At 41.1% G+C, this 14,070-nt stretch overlaps 1 protein-coding gene across 1 annotated transcript in view; it reads right to left on the bottom strand.

The window, feature by feature from the left end:
- Positions 1-912: 912 nt before the first annotated feature.
- xkr7b (XK, Kell blood group complex subunit-related family, member 7b) overlaps positions 913-14,070 on the bottom strand; it is a 68,730-nt gene continuing 55,572 nt past the window's right edge. Inside the window, exons 2-4 of the mRNA XM_020655894.2 lie at positions 10,453-10,652; positions 6,074-6,293; positions 913-5,731 (exon numbers count right to left, since the gene is read on the bottom strand). Coding sequence (XP_020511550.2) covers positions 4,924-5,731; positions 6,074-6,293; positions 10,453-10,652 — 1,228 coding nt within the window. The 3' untranslated portion in view covers positions 913-4,923. The remainder of the gene's footprint in view (positions 5,732-6,073; positions 6,294-10,452; positions 10,653-14,070) is intronic.

The following is a 14,070-nucleotide window of genomic DNA, read 5'->3' as shown; positions in this document are numbered from 1 at the left end:
CAAACTCTCTATATGGTCTATTGTCCAAAGCAGGCACAGTGGAGCTGTAGCCTTCAAGATAAGACGAGCAAACAGCGCCTGCCTGCCCATCAGTCAGATCACCTTCTGAATGGGTGTGTATGTAACTTCCGGGTCTCTTGGAGCCAGCCTCAAGTGGACACTCCAGGACACTGCAGTTTTTTTTCACATTGGCTTTATTTTTCAACACTGGAGGTTGTCACTTTGTACTTTCCCAGGATTATGGAGGTGTTGACCAATCAGGAGAAAGTAAGCTTGTAGTGAGGGAGACATATAGAAACAGTTCCTGACATGTAAATCATGCAAACCGACTACTGAAGCTTCACTGAGCGGGAATAGAAAACTTGAAATAGCGTTATTTGGCAATTTTTATCATCCAATTATAATACAAGTAAGGACTCGTGTCTAATGTACTGAAACATAATATTTCAACGAAGAATGTGCGACTTTTTGATCCAGTAGCCTTTGAGCACCAGCATTAAACCAAAACAAACTGCTGTTTGATGACACCGCCGCTATTCTGAAGCCTCCGCTCTCCTCCAGCGACAAACCTCCAACCCCTCTCGCCTCGCATTCACACAAAAAGTTATTAATTAGATTGCACAATAATTAAGCACCATTAAGCATAAGCGGCGGACAAAATTGTCTGCCGCTTGAGCTGCAATTACCTGTGGCCTGCATTGTTGTTAGCATGCTAATGTTGGCGCTCTTTAGTTAGCTCGTAGCTTCATATTGCACATTAATTGACACAGAATGGCCGTGATCTAAAGACGCTTATACGGTCATGACTCAGAGAGACATTTACAGAGGAGAGACTTGATTTCTGCTATATTTATGTGTAAAATGTCACAGATTCTTCCTTTAATGTGGTAAAGAACGAGACAGGCACAGCAGTTTATTTGGACGGCTGTTCAGCCATGTTTACTACAGTATTGTTCCCATCTACAGATATCAGCACAGCTTGTTGACTTCTTTTTTTTTTTTAACAGCGTCATAGATATTTTCACCACTGGTTTTATTTTTCTGCTCGTTCACTCAGAGGATGTTTAAGCAGCATTATCAAAAAAAAAAAAACTTAGAGCACATCCTTACACACATACTGTACATACAATACACACATACAAACCAAAGCACGCACACTCATACACACACACATCCTAGTATAGCGTCACGCTGGTATATACACATATATAGAATGAATAAAAAAAAAAAAATCTATTTTCACTTTTTACATCTTAATATAAGAGTCATACCAAAGACATGGCCACCGAGTGAGTAAACAATAGATAAATAGATATAAAACAAATACAAAAATAAATAAACATAAATACTTGCATCAATTAATAAAAGATGAGTTGAGTTTTTACACTCACTGTTTACTTTTTAACATGTTTTTGTTCAAGTTGATAAATATTCAGCGCACCACTTTAACTGTTATTTTACCTCAACAACAAAAGGACTGGTTCATCACCCAATCAGAGAACGCGGAGCCTTGCCCTCGGTCCCTGATTGGGTGGTTAATGAATTATCTGTACATTAGCCGATCATGTTTGACATGACATAATCATTGTTGACATAAAGTCGTTTTCAGCACCATTAACATCGCCGTGACTGTCACCACTGTACCAACATCCACAAGTTCAGGTAGGACACAACACTGTCAGGACAATTAAACTATTATTATTACCAACTTGTTACCAATATTCATTTCTAGGTGTTATTCCTGGTTTAGGATTTTCTGTTCTCTTCCATCAGAGTTTAAGTGACACAACAGTTTCCCTGAAGATGAGACAAGTTCATGTCCAAACTGAGCTTGTATGGGAATATTTGTGGAATTGAGTATTCAACCACTAACAGTATGTGGTTTAGATTACCTCTATAATGCACGAGCATACCAAATTTATACGATAATAGTAGAACGTTTTGAAGACAATCTAATGGAACTAGTCACACTTTTTAGGACATGTCTGTCACTTATCTTACCCTCAAAATTAGAACATTGAGTAGAGTATTAGAGTTCCAAATTGGATGTTCTCAACAAGGATATTATGGTGTCAGCAAGGAATGATTCAGTGCTCAACTGCCTCATGGTGGTTATACATTTGAAGTCATCCAGGTTGACAGAAACGCTTTGCCAAATTAATATTAATACTGCTTGCATCAAGGCTGCTTATCTAAAGCAATTTGTAAACGGCTTTTAATTACTTGCTCATGTCATCTATGCAAGGACATGAGGTTGGAAATTCTCGTCCTGGAAGTTTGATGAACCCCTCAGAATACATACATACAGGTGATAATTAAAACTGCGCTGGATTCTCAAAAATCAAACATGTTTTTGTTGTTTTTCTTCCCCCTTACCTCCAGAAAGGAGAAGGCTAACAGATTCCTCTTCCTCTACAGCTTTCTCTTGATGGATTCCTTATTTCCCTATTTCCATAATGAAGTAAAATGTTGATATTGATAAAACAGCCCATAACTTCTTTAAGGTATATGGGATATCCCATTTGTAGACATTCAGAGATGTCGAGTGTCCTGTTTGGAAAGCCTCCAATCTAATTATCTTTGAGAGAAGTTCATCTCAGTGTGATGTACATTTTACTGTCATGACTTTTTGTTTTGTTTTTGCTCATTTTAGTTGATCATGATTTTATGACCCTCTGATTATTGGCATCTTCTAAATGCTTGTAAGTTTCTATCACTTTAAAGTATTTCTTATGCATCTTTAGATACATTGTGTTCAACATGGTCTTTAACATGCATCCTGGTCCCATAGGGTATCTTATGTACTTTAATACAATTATTTTGAAATAATTGGTAAAGATACCCTTCCCCCTTCATCTCAAACAATCCACTGGCTGAAATGTTTCTAGGATGAACGTGAAGAAACCAGACTTAATCACAAATGAGATCACTTTTAAAAAAATATTTAAAAAGATGTTTAAAGGGAGTCAAGAGAAATCTGTCACTGAAGTTGGCTACTGATGAGTTTTGGTGAATTTGCTCAATTTGTTGCCTTGGGTTTCACAAAAAGGTTAAAAAGAGAAAAGAGAATTTCTAATCAGTTCACAACATTTCTTTTTTTTTTCTAAACAGTCTTCCGATTATGTCACATAACATTCCACACCTGAATCTACCTAAACTAGTTTAATCAAAGGCCTGTACGTGGTTTCAATTTGTAAACAACAAGACCGAATCCAAACAGTTGTCAACATCTGTAAGAAGAATCAGCAGCTATTGCTAAATAGCTAGCATGCTAAAAGATCATACCACTTTTTTTTATCTCAGAGCTCTTATTACCAATTGGCTTTTGCTTTACTTTTATTGTCCCCTGTATTTACTGCATACTAGATGTTGAAGTGCTTTCACGTTCCCACAAACCGTCGTATGATATTTTAAGTCTTTTGACATGATAAAAAGACATTTTTGTCAGCTGCCGTTCTCCCCCAAAACCAAACACTGGAGAATGCTTTCATTAATGAGGTTTCTCATGATAGCCTTGGTACTCCTACATGGTATGTATTCCAAGAAAAGTTGACAACGTTTAGACTCTCATGAGTAAATGAAGCTTTTCACCCAAAAGTAAATCATCACCTAACTACAGCTTATTATAATAGCTTATATCTGACATCTGTATTTGTTCAACTGTACATCACAGGCCTGATTGTGGTTAGTTCCAGCATGCCATATGGTGCGAGCCATTGCAGAAGTGGTCTACCTTACATCCAGTCCTGGTTGATTTCTCCAAACTATGTCTCTTTTCAGGTCAGGGGCGAAGGTGCAGCTGGGATGTACAGTGGAACTTCTGCTATGGCTGCTTTTATATCACATATGGATGGGTGACTGTTATCACTTGTATCTCAGGCCTTTATTTCTTACATTTCATTGGTCCTGCTCTCATGAGACTGGTTCCCCATGAATGGAACCATATTTCTTTTTGGACGCCTCGGGCAGAATGCTTGAAGGGTGGTTACCAAAGTTTGTGAGGGACATGCAACCTTTGAAGGCATGGATGAATATAACATGAAAAACTATGATCTTTCCAATATCAAACAAACTAAAAAAAAAAAAAGAAATAAAGTGATTTGGAGGTTTAAAGGAAAGTAGAAGTCTCTGTTAATACTGGGCTGAATGAAAAGTAAAAGATCTACATTGTAGATAGCCAGTGTTTCATTCATATTTGATGATATTTGACCTTTCGTTAAGTCTTGATTCACTGAAATAAACACTAAATATATTTATTTAACCACAGCATAATCGATAAGAAGTACTAGCTCAGCTTTAAGGGCATCTTTTGACTTAAAAAAACACTCAAACAATATTAAATAGGTAGTGAGTCCCTGTATTTGCATTGTCTAATTTTACTACCAGACCAAACTTGATTGCATGTCCCTTGCAAACTCTTGCAACCAGTCTTTAGTAGTTTCCTTGTAAGTCTCTGTTGAGTCTCTGGGGTCCATGGCTCAAGTTCATGCAGCAGACTGTTTCTCAATTACCTCAACCTTTGAGGCTTCATTGCTCTCAAATTCTTTTAACCTTTCTTTAGACTGTGCAGTATGAAACTAAATCTAACACTTCTTGGTCCCAAGATGAGAGATTACATTTCTCACCCTCAAGCTTTCAGAAAGATGAAGATTATCCCAGTTTAGTGTAACTCTGTTTACTTCCCATGGCTCATTCATGCTACTTGCTCCTGGACTGTGGCCTAAGGAGGGAGCCTTGGTCCTGGATCGCTCTATACATTTTACAATCAAGTTATGCCAATCTTTTTTCCTAAAAAGAGTTGACCAACACACTGTGTCTCCTTTCCATGCTTCTCCTGGCATAGGGAGTCCTGGGATGCAAAACTGCTCTCAGGCTGAGCCTTGGTCCCAGACTATACTTGAATTTTTCAGAGCCCAGGTCGGCTTAGACAGTTGTCTCATACTCTAGTACCTCTTTGCTGCCCATCATGCTACTCCTGTACTGTATCCTCGGGCTGACGGCGGATGTGGTCTCTAGCAGCAGAATGGTCTTGCGGAGGCGACGATCGATAAAGTGAGCATCCCAGGCTGGGTATCGCTTTCTAGGGAGGTCAATCCGAATCACGGGGCCCTCCTGTGAGCGGGATGAGGAGGAGGTCCTGTGAAGGAGTGCAGGAGAGGACGAAGGGGAGGGACGTACCTGGAAGACAGGTAGGCAACTGTCCCTGTCCCTGTCCTTGTCTCGTTCCCCTGGAATGGGCTCCCCTGTGTCTTTAGTCCTGGGGAGTGTCCTTGGAGGGCTAGTAATGACCATGTCCGTTTGGGATCCTTGTGAAGGGGTGAGGCAAGCATCAATCACCCCTACTACCCCTCCTGCACCCACCAGGCCCTCGTCCACACACCCTCCCCACTGTGAGCCCAGAACAGGCCCGTCAGGGTGAAGCCAACAGTAGTAGACCAACATGAAGAAGGTTCCAAGGGCAAAGCTGCAGGCCACCAGGCACACAACCACCAGGGCGTAGGAGTCAGAGGTGTGCGGCCCTCGGTAGGTGTACCAGGCGGCAGTCAGTGCCACATTCTCAGCCAGGGTCACAGAGTAGTAGACAGTCATACGAAAACGACTGGGGCCCTCTTTGACATTAAACCAGCAGAAGATGTAGATGATGCCAACCACCATGTTGTAGATGATCTCCTCCCATTTGGACATGCAGAAGTCGGTCTCACCTTGGATGATCCAGAAGGTCATGACACACCTGAAAGACAATCCAGAATAGTGCCAATCAGAAAATTTAAAATTTAAATTATTTTTTTTTCCTCAGACATAGGAATATATAGTTTCATTTTTGTATGCAGGTATGGGCGCTGATGGCCTAGCGGTTAGATCGCGCCCCATTTGCAGAGAATGTATTCCTCCAAGCGGGCAAACCCGGGTTTGAGTCTGACCTGTGGTTCCTTTTTTTTTGTTTTTATGCAAATTATGCTGGCCAAAGGTTACTTGTAATTCTCGAAATAATACAATCATGAATAACAAATGCCAAATGCAAAGCTTCTCATTGAGGACTCAGGCTCTTTGCATCAGGTCAAACATGGCGCACCAGTGGCTGACGATGAATATCCCAAAGTAGAGCTGGAAGACGGAGGCAAAGAGGGCGAAGGCCACCGTCCTCGCCCCTATGGTGAAAAAGTGCCACAGCATCTGGGTGATCACGGCCTTGTAGGACATTGGCAGTTTGTCATCGCGGGAGTCCCGGAGAACCTTCTGGTACGAGGCGATCATCCAGGCCAAGGACACCAGGGAGGCAGAGGCAGAGAGACCTAGAGAGACAGATGAAGAAGAGGAGAATGAAGAGGCACAGAGCAGAAAGGATTGGAAAATGAAGAGAAGATGGTAGAAAATAGTGTAAGAAAATGTTGTAGGACAGCATTATAATGTACCCTCCAGCTTATGGCAGATACTTAATAAGCACAAGTGTTTAAATCATATGCCTTCAAAAACCATTCCACAATGGATAAACCATATTGTGCTTATCAGCCCACAGATTCAAATATCTAGACAGAAAAAACCCCATCTGAATTACGACTTTGTTAATGGGATACCAGCCACACTGGTGTTTTTGCAACATTCATCACTAATCAACAATGTCAAAACCTTGATTTTTGACAGAAGTCCATTAGAGTGGGTGAGCAGAATCCATATATGCACGGGATCAGAGATGTGATTTAAAAGGGTATGGTTTGGATTGAAAGACGATGGATACTCATTTTCATGCTTCTCATGTAAGGCCTACAATGTTCCCATGGCAACTCAAACCCATACCTTGGTAATGTTTGGACATACAGATCTGATCTGATCCTTTGTAAATAACAGTGCAGACAGTCCTCTAAGGCTGGAGATAAACTCACTTTTTAAACATGTGTTTGTATGGACAACCAGCTGTGTCCTGAATGTATATGTTCACAGACTTGTTACTGGATGATACCTCTACATGGCAAGACAGAGAGCTAAGGCCATCTGCAACTACATGATAAGCGGTTAACTACAGACATGGTCACATTTGGGAAGGTAACTATTATGTTAATTCTGAGATCACGGCAGAAAAAAAAAAAAAAACTTTGGTGGTATGTTAGCAGACAGAACCATCAGCATTGCCCGCACTCAGTTTCTCCTACAATTTTACTTTGTACATGGACGTAACAGTCATGAACATGTTTCAATTTAGTTTTGCAGGTTTCTTCGTCCACTTCTAAAATGAAACAAAACTGTTGTCAGCTATTGACAGGTTTTTTTTTTCTATTTTTAGTGACCATGACACATCACATAAATGTGGATAGTTGAGGACTTGGTCTTTCAGTGTGTCATTATCACCTTCAGTCGTTGTTGCCCCCGTTGACAATGTCACTTCTCCTCTGCCTTGCCCCTGGTGTTAATTTTCAAACTGCATTGCATTTGATTATGAGGAAGTGCATAGCTGACGCTTCAATCTGACACTGGGAGCCCGGAGAAGCCATGTGCATGCAAACATGTACTGTAGGTACAAGTAATGGCCTGGGTGCAACCAAAAGATGGCAAAATTTAAATAAATGACTAATAATGTAATGTTAAATTGCTAAATGACCTATTATTGATAGCTGTTGAGCACCACTTTGAAGTTGGTACAATCCTACAAGCATGATTTGAATTGAATACTTTGAATTATGTACTTATTCAAATGGACCTGAACCCTTTCCCGCTGAGGTCAAACGCTCATTAGACAGCACATGGAACAGTGAGTCCTGCCTCCAGCAGCCAAAAGTGCAGTTTAACACATTAAACATTCATGTGTGTTAATCATGCAGTCTGAGCTCAAATTAGCCTCAAATCATACTGAGAAGACATTTTGAGCAGGGAAACAGCTGCACTGACTTTTTAAGAACCTAACATGTTTTACCATGAGGTGCATTTGACAGAGTTGTGGATTATAGATGGTAAACCTTTCTTTATTGGTATTTATGAGTAGTGTTTAGTGGTTTTACAAATGGAGCCGCTGTGATTAGGTTAAGCCGTCAGTTTTTTACCAATTCCCATGGTTCTAACCAATAACCTTGCAAATGCTGTCATATGCTCAACTTTAGTTTTATTCAACTTTGGTGCAAAATTGGATAAGATGGACCGATGTATTTTCACTGATGGGCCAAGGCACACGGTCAGACTTTATGCTATTTGTTTCCAAACCAATCAGATGGATATAATCCTGGCCGTGCTGATATACAGTAGAACAAAACAACCCTGATTGTGATATTGCTTTAGTTTTTTTTAACGATTTCTTTCTCATATCTTGCAGGCCTAAATGACAGACGCTGATGGATACCGAGGTTCTACCTGGATTCAGACAAAGACCCTCTGTTGTAATGATTATTATAACATTAAAATGACATTAATAATGATAATTAGAAGACTGAAAGTGGCGAATTATGCAAACTTAAAGTCATATTTATGTTGCACTCTGTATCAGGACTCGTCCAATAGGATAATTTCATTAGATATATAACTGTTATATATGATGCTATTGAAGTCCTTTAAGCCAGAGAATTTTTCCCCTTGAGTTGATCCATCTTTTCCCAAACCTACGTTCTCCTCCTATACATTTAGACTTCCATAATCAACATAAAACTGGACAGTGTGAGATGATTCTGCAAACGAGGTCTGAGAATACCAACAACATGCCAAACCAACAACATGACAAGATTCCTGAAATGCAGCTTAAAAAAACAAAAAAAAACAAAGCAGCTATCTAAGAAATTAACCCAAAACAAAGGGGATTATGTGTAGAAAGAGACAGATGCAGCTTGTTATGCTTGCAAAGCCCAGCTAATCCCAACACTTGGAGGAACTGGATCCAGCAAATGTTTAGGATTTGTACTTAGCAGACGACTTGAATGATTAATTGGCAGCACTGATAGTTGATTAAGTTAATTGATTGGCTGAACTAAGGGCATGTGAGCTGTGGAAAAGTCTGCATGGTATTATGTAGGCGGCGCCCCACATTGAATAACATGAGTGACAGTAGAATGTGTGTGTGCAGGTGTGCTGATAATTATACCTTTGTGAGGACTTTAGATTTTTTGACTTTGAGTATGAATGGGGACATTTCTTCTGTTCTTTGTAAAGTACAGTTTTGGGATTAAGATTTGTTTAAAATTTAGGTCACTATACGATATGATACCATGTGATACCATGTGATACCATGTGATACCATGTGATACCATGTGATACCATGTGATACCATGTGATACAATGCGATACCATGTGATACCATGTGATACCATGTGATACCATGTGATACCATGTGATACAATGTGATACGATGCGAGCCGAACACTATAGTGTCCCCTTTGGGAAATATGTCTAGTTGATGGTCTTCACAAGAACAGAAATACATACATGAGTGTTTGGATAGTCACTGCACCTAAACAATGTCTTAGCCTGAAACTTCTACATTTTTTAAGTGATTGTATACAAATGATTTCATTTAAAATGTTACTTAATTTAAAAGTTAAAATAAGATATTTGTGTGTCACATGTCATCAGAGTAACACATTTTTTTTAACAGGACCGTTTAAAATGAGAGAATAATGGAGTCCACTTTGGGTTTGGGTGCAAACTCAGCTGGCTAGTCTCCCTTCGCAGGAGATCCGCAAATGTTACCCGAGCGACAACACAGGTATCAACACAGAATGACTCTCTGAGGTTTCAAATGATCCTCTAGTGACTGTCAAAGCTCCAGCAAATGCCCTCTCTCTCTCTCCGGCAGACAAACAGAGAGGCTGAGAGCCGCTGGTTTGCTCTGATGACCGTCACTTTTGCTCGCCTCTGTCCACGCTACGCTGAGCTTTCACAACCACTCAGTGACCTCAGGGTCCCCCTCAAAGATTTCAGGGTGTATTTCAGTTGGTTTTCATGTCCGTCCTGCAACTGTGTGTTCAAATATATGTCTGACACTTGACTTCTGTGCTGCCAGGTGTGTGTTAACGCTGAGAGACTCTACAGTATGTGTGTGTGTGTGTGTGTGTGTGTGTGTCTGAGAGAGAGAAAGAGAGAGAAAGTGTTTTATTTTATTCATCTCAGGCCTGCTTTGTGAAAGAATTGGATGAATAAAGCATCAACTCTCACTTATATCTGTTCTAAACACTCAAATACGAACACACACACATACAAACAATAATTTCAAATGTGTAGGGCAAAATCAGCAGAGACAGAAGGTGCTGCTTTGCCCACAGGGGGCGCCAAGGTAATCTGTATTTTTTCACAAGGCACTTGAAGATTTTTACCAATGTTTTTACTTGCTTTTTACTTGGACCTACAAATAAATAGTTTAAATTATCATTGTAGCATTTTGTGCGATGATTAATCGTATCAATCGAAGGCCGTCAAGCCTTCCAAATTGTTCTCCTAAACGTCTGATAATTCAGTGAAGTATAAACGTGTGTATCTCACCCTGCAGCGGGAGGACGGTGTTTCCGTGGATCATGATGCTCAGCTGGAGGACGAGCTGAGGGGCGGACTTCAGGAACGCCTCCAGGAGGCGGAGCATGGTGATGTCGGCGCTCTCGAACATCAGCCGCCAGTGGAAGTGACGACGGGGCCCGTTGCTGTGCAAACGACTCTGCGCGCCCAGGTAGAGAGCGTGGATGTACCTGAGAGGGACAGACAGAGAGATGGGAGACGTTTAGAATAGTGATGCATGTTGGGAAGGACTCCTTTATTATTCCAGAGTCTCAGTTTTCTTGCAGAGGATCATCTTACGGACATTCCCACAAGAGTTAAAGCTGCACATGTTTAGTTGCTCACAGAGTTAATGTCTGTCTTTGCTCACTGTGTTGATGGTGTAGATCTCTGCACGCACAAAACAATTCTGCACACAAATCGTAAAATTACGGTATTCTGCAAAATGCAATCAAACTGAATAGCCACTGGCAACTATATTTGCATATCCAGAAGACAATGCAGTGATTCTTAATAACTGGTGTACACTTTGGGAAACGGTCATACAGACAGTTTTGGGGGATTTTGCAAAGTGAGTAGATTTTAGTTTGTATTCTTTGTGACAATATGTGGATTGGTCTAAAGCATGTTTTCCCCCCTCCAGAGTCCCCTTCTGCCCTACACCGGCACTGCTCCAAGCCCAACCAGGCCTGAGCATGGTGACCTCTTGTGCACAAGTCATCCCGGGATGACAGAACACATGCATGGCTTTAGAGGATCATGAAATGTCCTTTTGCTTACAAGTTGTGCGGCCTCAAAGTAAGAACAATGGAGAATAATTTGGAGAGCATTACGGCAACTTGACTGACTTGGTGGCTTACATACGACCCTCTTACTGGATTTCTTGATTATGCAATACAGCGATCGATAACAGGTCCCATCCACTCAAATGTACCATGCCGAAGCCAACTTCTTCCAGCTGTGCCAGGGCCAAGGAAGCACTCACACCAGTCAAACAAACTGGACTTTCAGGGTCAAATGTGCTTGGGCACAGTATGGATTGCCTACTATTAGTGCACCCTAAATATAAGTAGGTAACATTCTTATATTTGGTGCAAAGTTATCCTCTCTCAATGCAAGTGAGTATCACTGCAAAAAAGTCCAATGCACAAACGTGAACATGTCAGAAGTCTTGTTGGTGGTAACTGAGTATTGAAAGTGCTTTTAACTATAGAAAATCTCAGTTACTGAGGATTACAATCTGCTGCAGGCATGTCAGAGATGTCCTTAAAACAGAAATGTCTGTTATTTGGGTGAACTGGACTTTTAAAGTGACACAAAGTGTTAAAATAAAAACCTTTAGAAAGAGAGGAACGCCTGGATTGGACAAGGGTTTCCAAGCACATCGAACTGAGTGTGCTGAACATGTTTTCTCTAACGTTCCAGATTTACATGTTTCATTTCCTGTAACATATCTGCACGGTCAGACTTTTTCAAAACATACAAGAGGTTTCTTATTTGTAAAATAAACATCAGTAAGTATTGCCTTTTTTTTGTCCACTCTGTTGTATTCTGAGACGATGAAAGTGGTGTTGGTGTATAAATAGCACTTAAAATGCTCAGTTTTGATGTTTTGAAGTTTCTTACTTTAGAGCAGAAATCTTAATTTGACAAACTCAGCTGGTGGAATCAAACAGCTCTGAGGATGTCAAACAGAATAAAACTCATCTTCCAGGAGAAAATGTGCACGCTCACTGCTGCTCGTCTCCTGGGATGAGGGAAAAAAAAACAAAAACACCACCAAGTGTTTCTCCTGGGAAACATCTTTACCCTCACCTGTCACCACTCTGCTCGGATTTGATGATGTTTTTTGTGTCAGTCGCGATATTGGTCGCCGGGTTGCAGCAGGTCAGCGTGCGCAGGCTGGAGAGCAGCCTTGTTTTTCAAAATCTGGAGACAAATATTGTTGCGAGGGGGAGGAGGGGGCCGACTGTTCTTTCACCTGCTGCTGCAGCTCGGGGTCTGCATGAAAGAGACTCTGCTGTCAGTCAGCTACAGAGAGACTCAGAAACACACAAGATAACCGTTTAAAATTAAGGAGTATGAATTGACTTTGGGAGTTGACTGTCACTCTGTGTGTGTGTGTGTGTGTGTGTGTGTGTGTGTGTGTGTGTGTGTGTGTGTGTGTGTGTGTGTGTGTGTGTGTGTGTGTGTGTGCGCGCATGCGTGCCTTGCACTCACAGGCCTTTTGCCTTGTTGGATCAGAAGCAAAATTACTGAATCTTCTGGAGCATCACAACATCAGTTTAAAGCACTTCTCACTGACGCTTATTGTTGCTATTATTAAATAGTCATTAAGTTAACTTCTGCTTCCCTTGGTAGTGACCATAAGGTTACTAGCTCCATGTGCTTAATACTTTCCTTTATTCGTGGAAATATCCCCAAGAAAACATGAATAAATAAATCCAGTCCTGGCATTAGCAGTCGTTCTAGATCTGGAAATTGTAACCCACGAAAAGAGAAGTCAGAGTAATTTCTCCTGAGGACGTTCTTCTGTTCAGGCCGCTGAGCACTGAAAACATCGAACTGCATTGATTTTGTATTAAAAATATGGACTGCCAGTAGAAAAAGAGCCATAATGGACTCTTAAAGTGCTTAAAACAAGTACGCCTTTATTCTTGTCAAATGCCGGATACGCTAACATTTTTAGGACTTAAAATCTTTAAAATGAGGCAGTCCAATGAGGGAAGCTGTTTTATTGCTTTATTTTATTTAAATGATGTCTTATTTAAGCTGACGTTTGTTAAGAAGAAATCCAGGATACATTTCTTGTAAGTGAAAACCTCCTGGGTCATAAACCTGCTCCTTATTCTGAAGACCACTGTGAGGTAATAATCTGTGGAGAGGGGTCGCACAGAGGCCATTACCTCATTTTCAAGAGGTCGTGTATTAGACAGATGACTGTGGTAGGCCGTGTGTGTGTGGAGAAGGACTGATGCATCATGGGAGAAGAGGATGTCAGACAGCGGTAGTTGTGAAGCACCATGGACGGACAGGTTGTGGAGGAGAAATGAACGCTCGCTCGCTGGAGGAAAAATGAGACGACACTCACTTCCTGAGCTTCTGCATCCCCAAGCAGATTTTAAATAGAGGGGTAAAAATAAACCAGAAGGGTATATACACGGCACGCATGCACACACACACACACACACACACACACACGTGTACACACACATGTGTAAGCGCACACACACACACACACACACACACACACACACACACACACACACACACACACACACACACACACACACACACACACACACACACACACACACGTCAGCATATATGATGATGTTCAAGCCTGCACAGCACAGTACAGACAACCACAGATGCACATGTGTATTTAGTTGACATGCACATTCAAACAACATTCCCACACACCTAAACACACATATGATATGACTCACATGCACACACACAAACACACACACACACACACACACACACACACACACACACACACACAAACATTCATAGTGACAGACAGGCAGGAAGGCCAACGAGGCAGCCTAGAAATCTGTAGCTCTGCAAATTATTTGCTGTCCAAGCACTGCAGGCATTCCTCCG

Source organism: Labrus bergylta, chromosome 12 (assembly GCF_963930695.1).
Source record: "Labrus bergylta chromosome 12, fLabBer1.1, whole genome shotgun sequence".
In the NCBI taxonomy this organism is placed as follows: domain Eukaryota; kingdom Metazoa; phylum Chordata; class Actinopteri; order Labriformes; family Labridae; genus Labrus; species Labrus bergylta.
The sequence above is the reverse complement of the archived record's forward strand: the minus strand, read 5'-3'. Positions and strand labels throughout refer to the sequence as shown.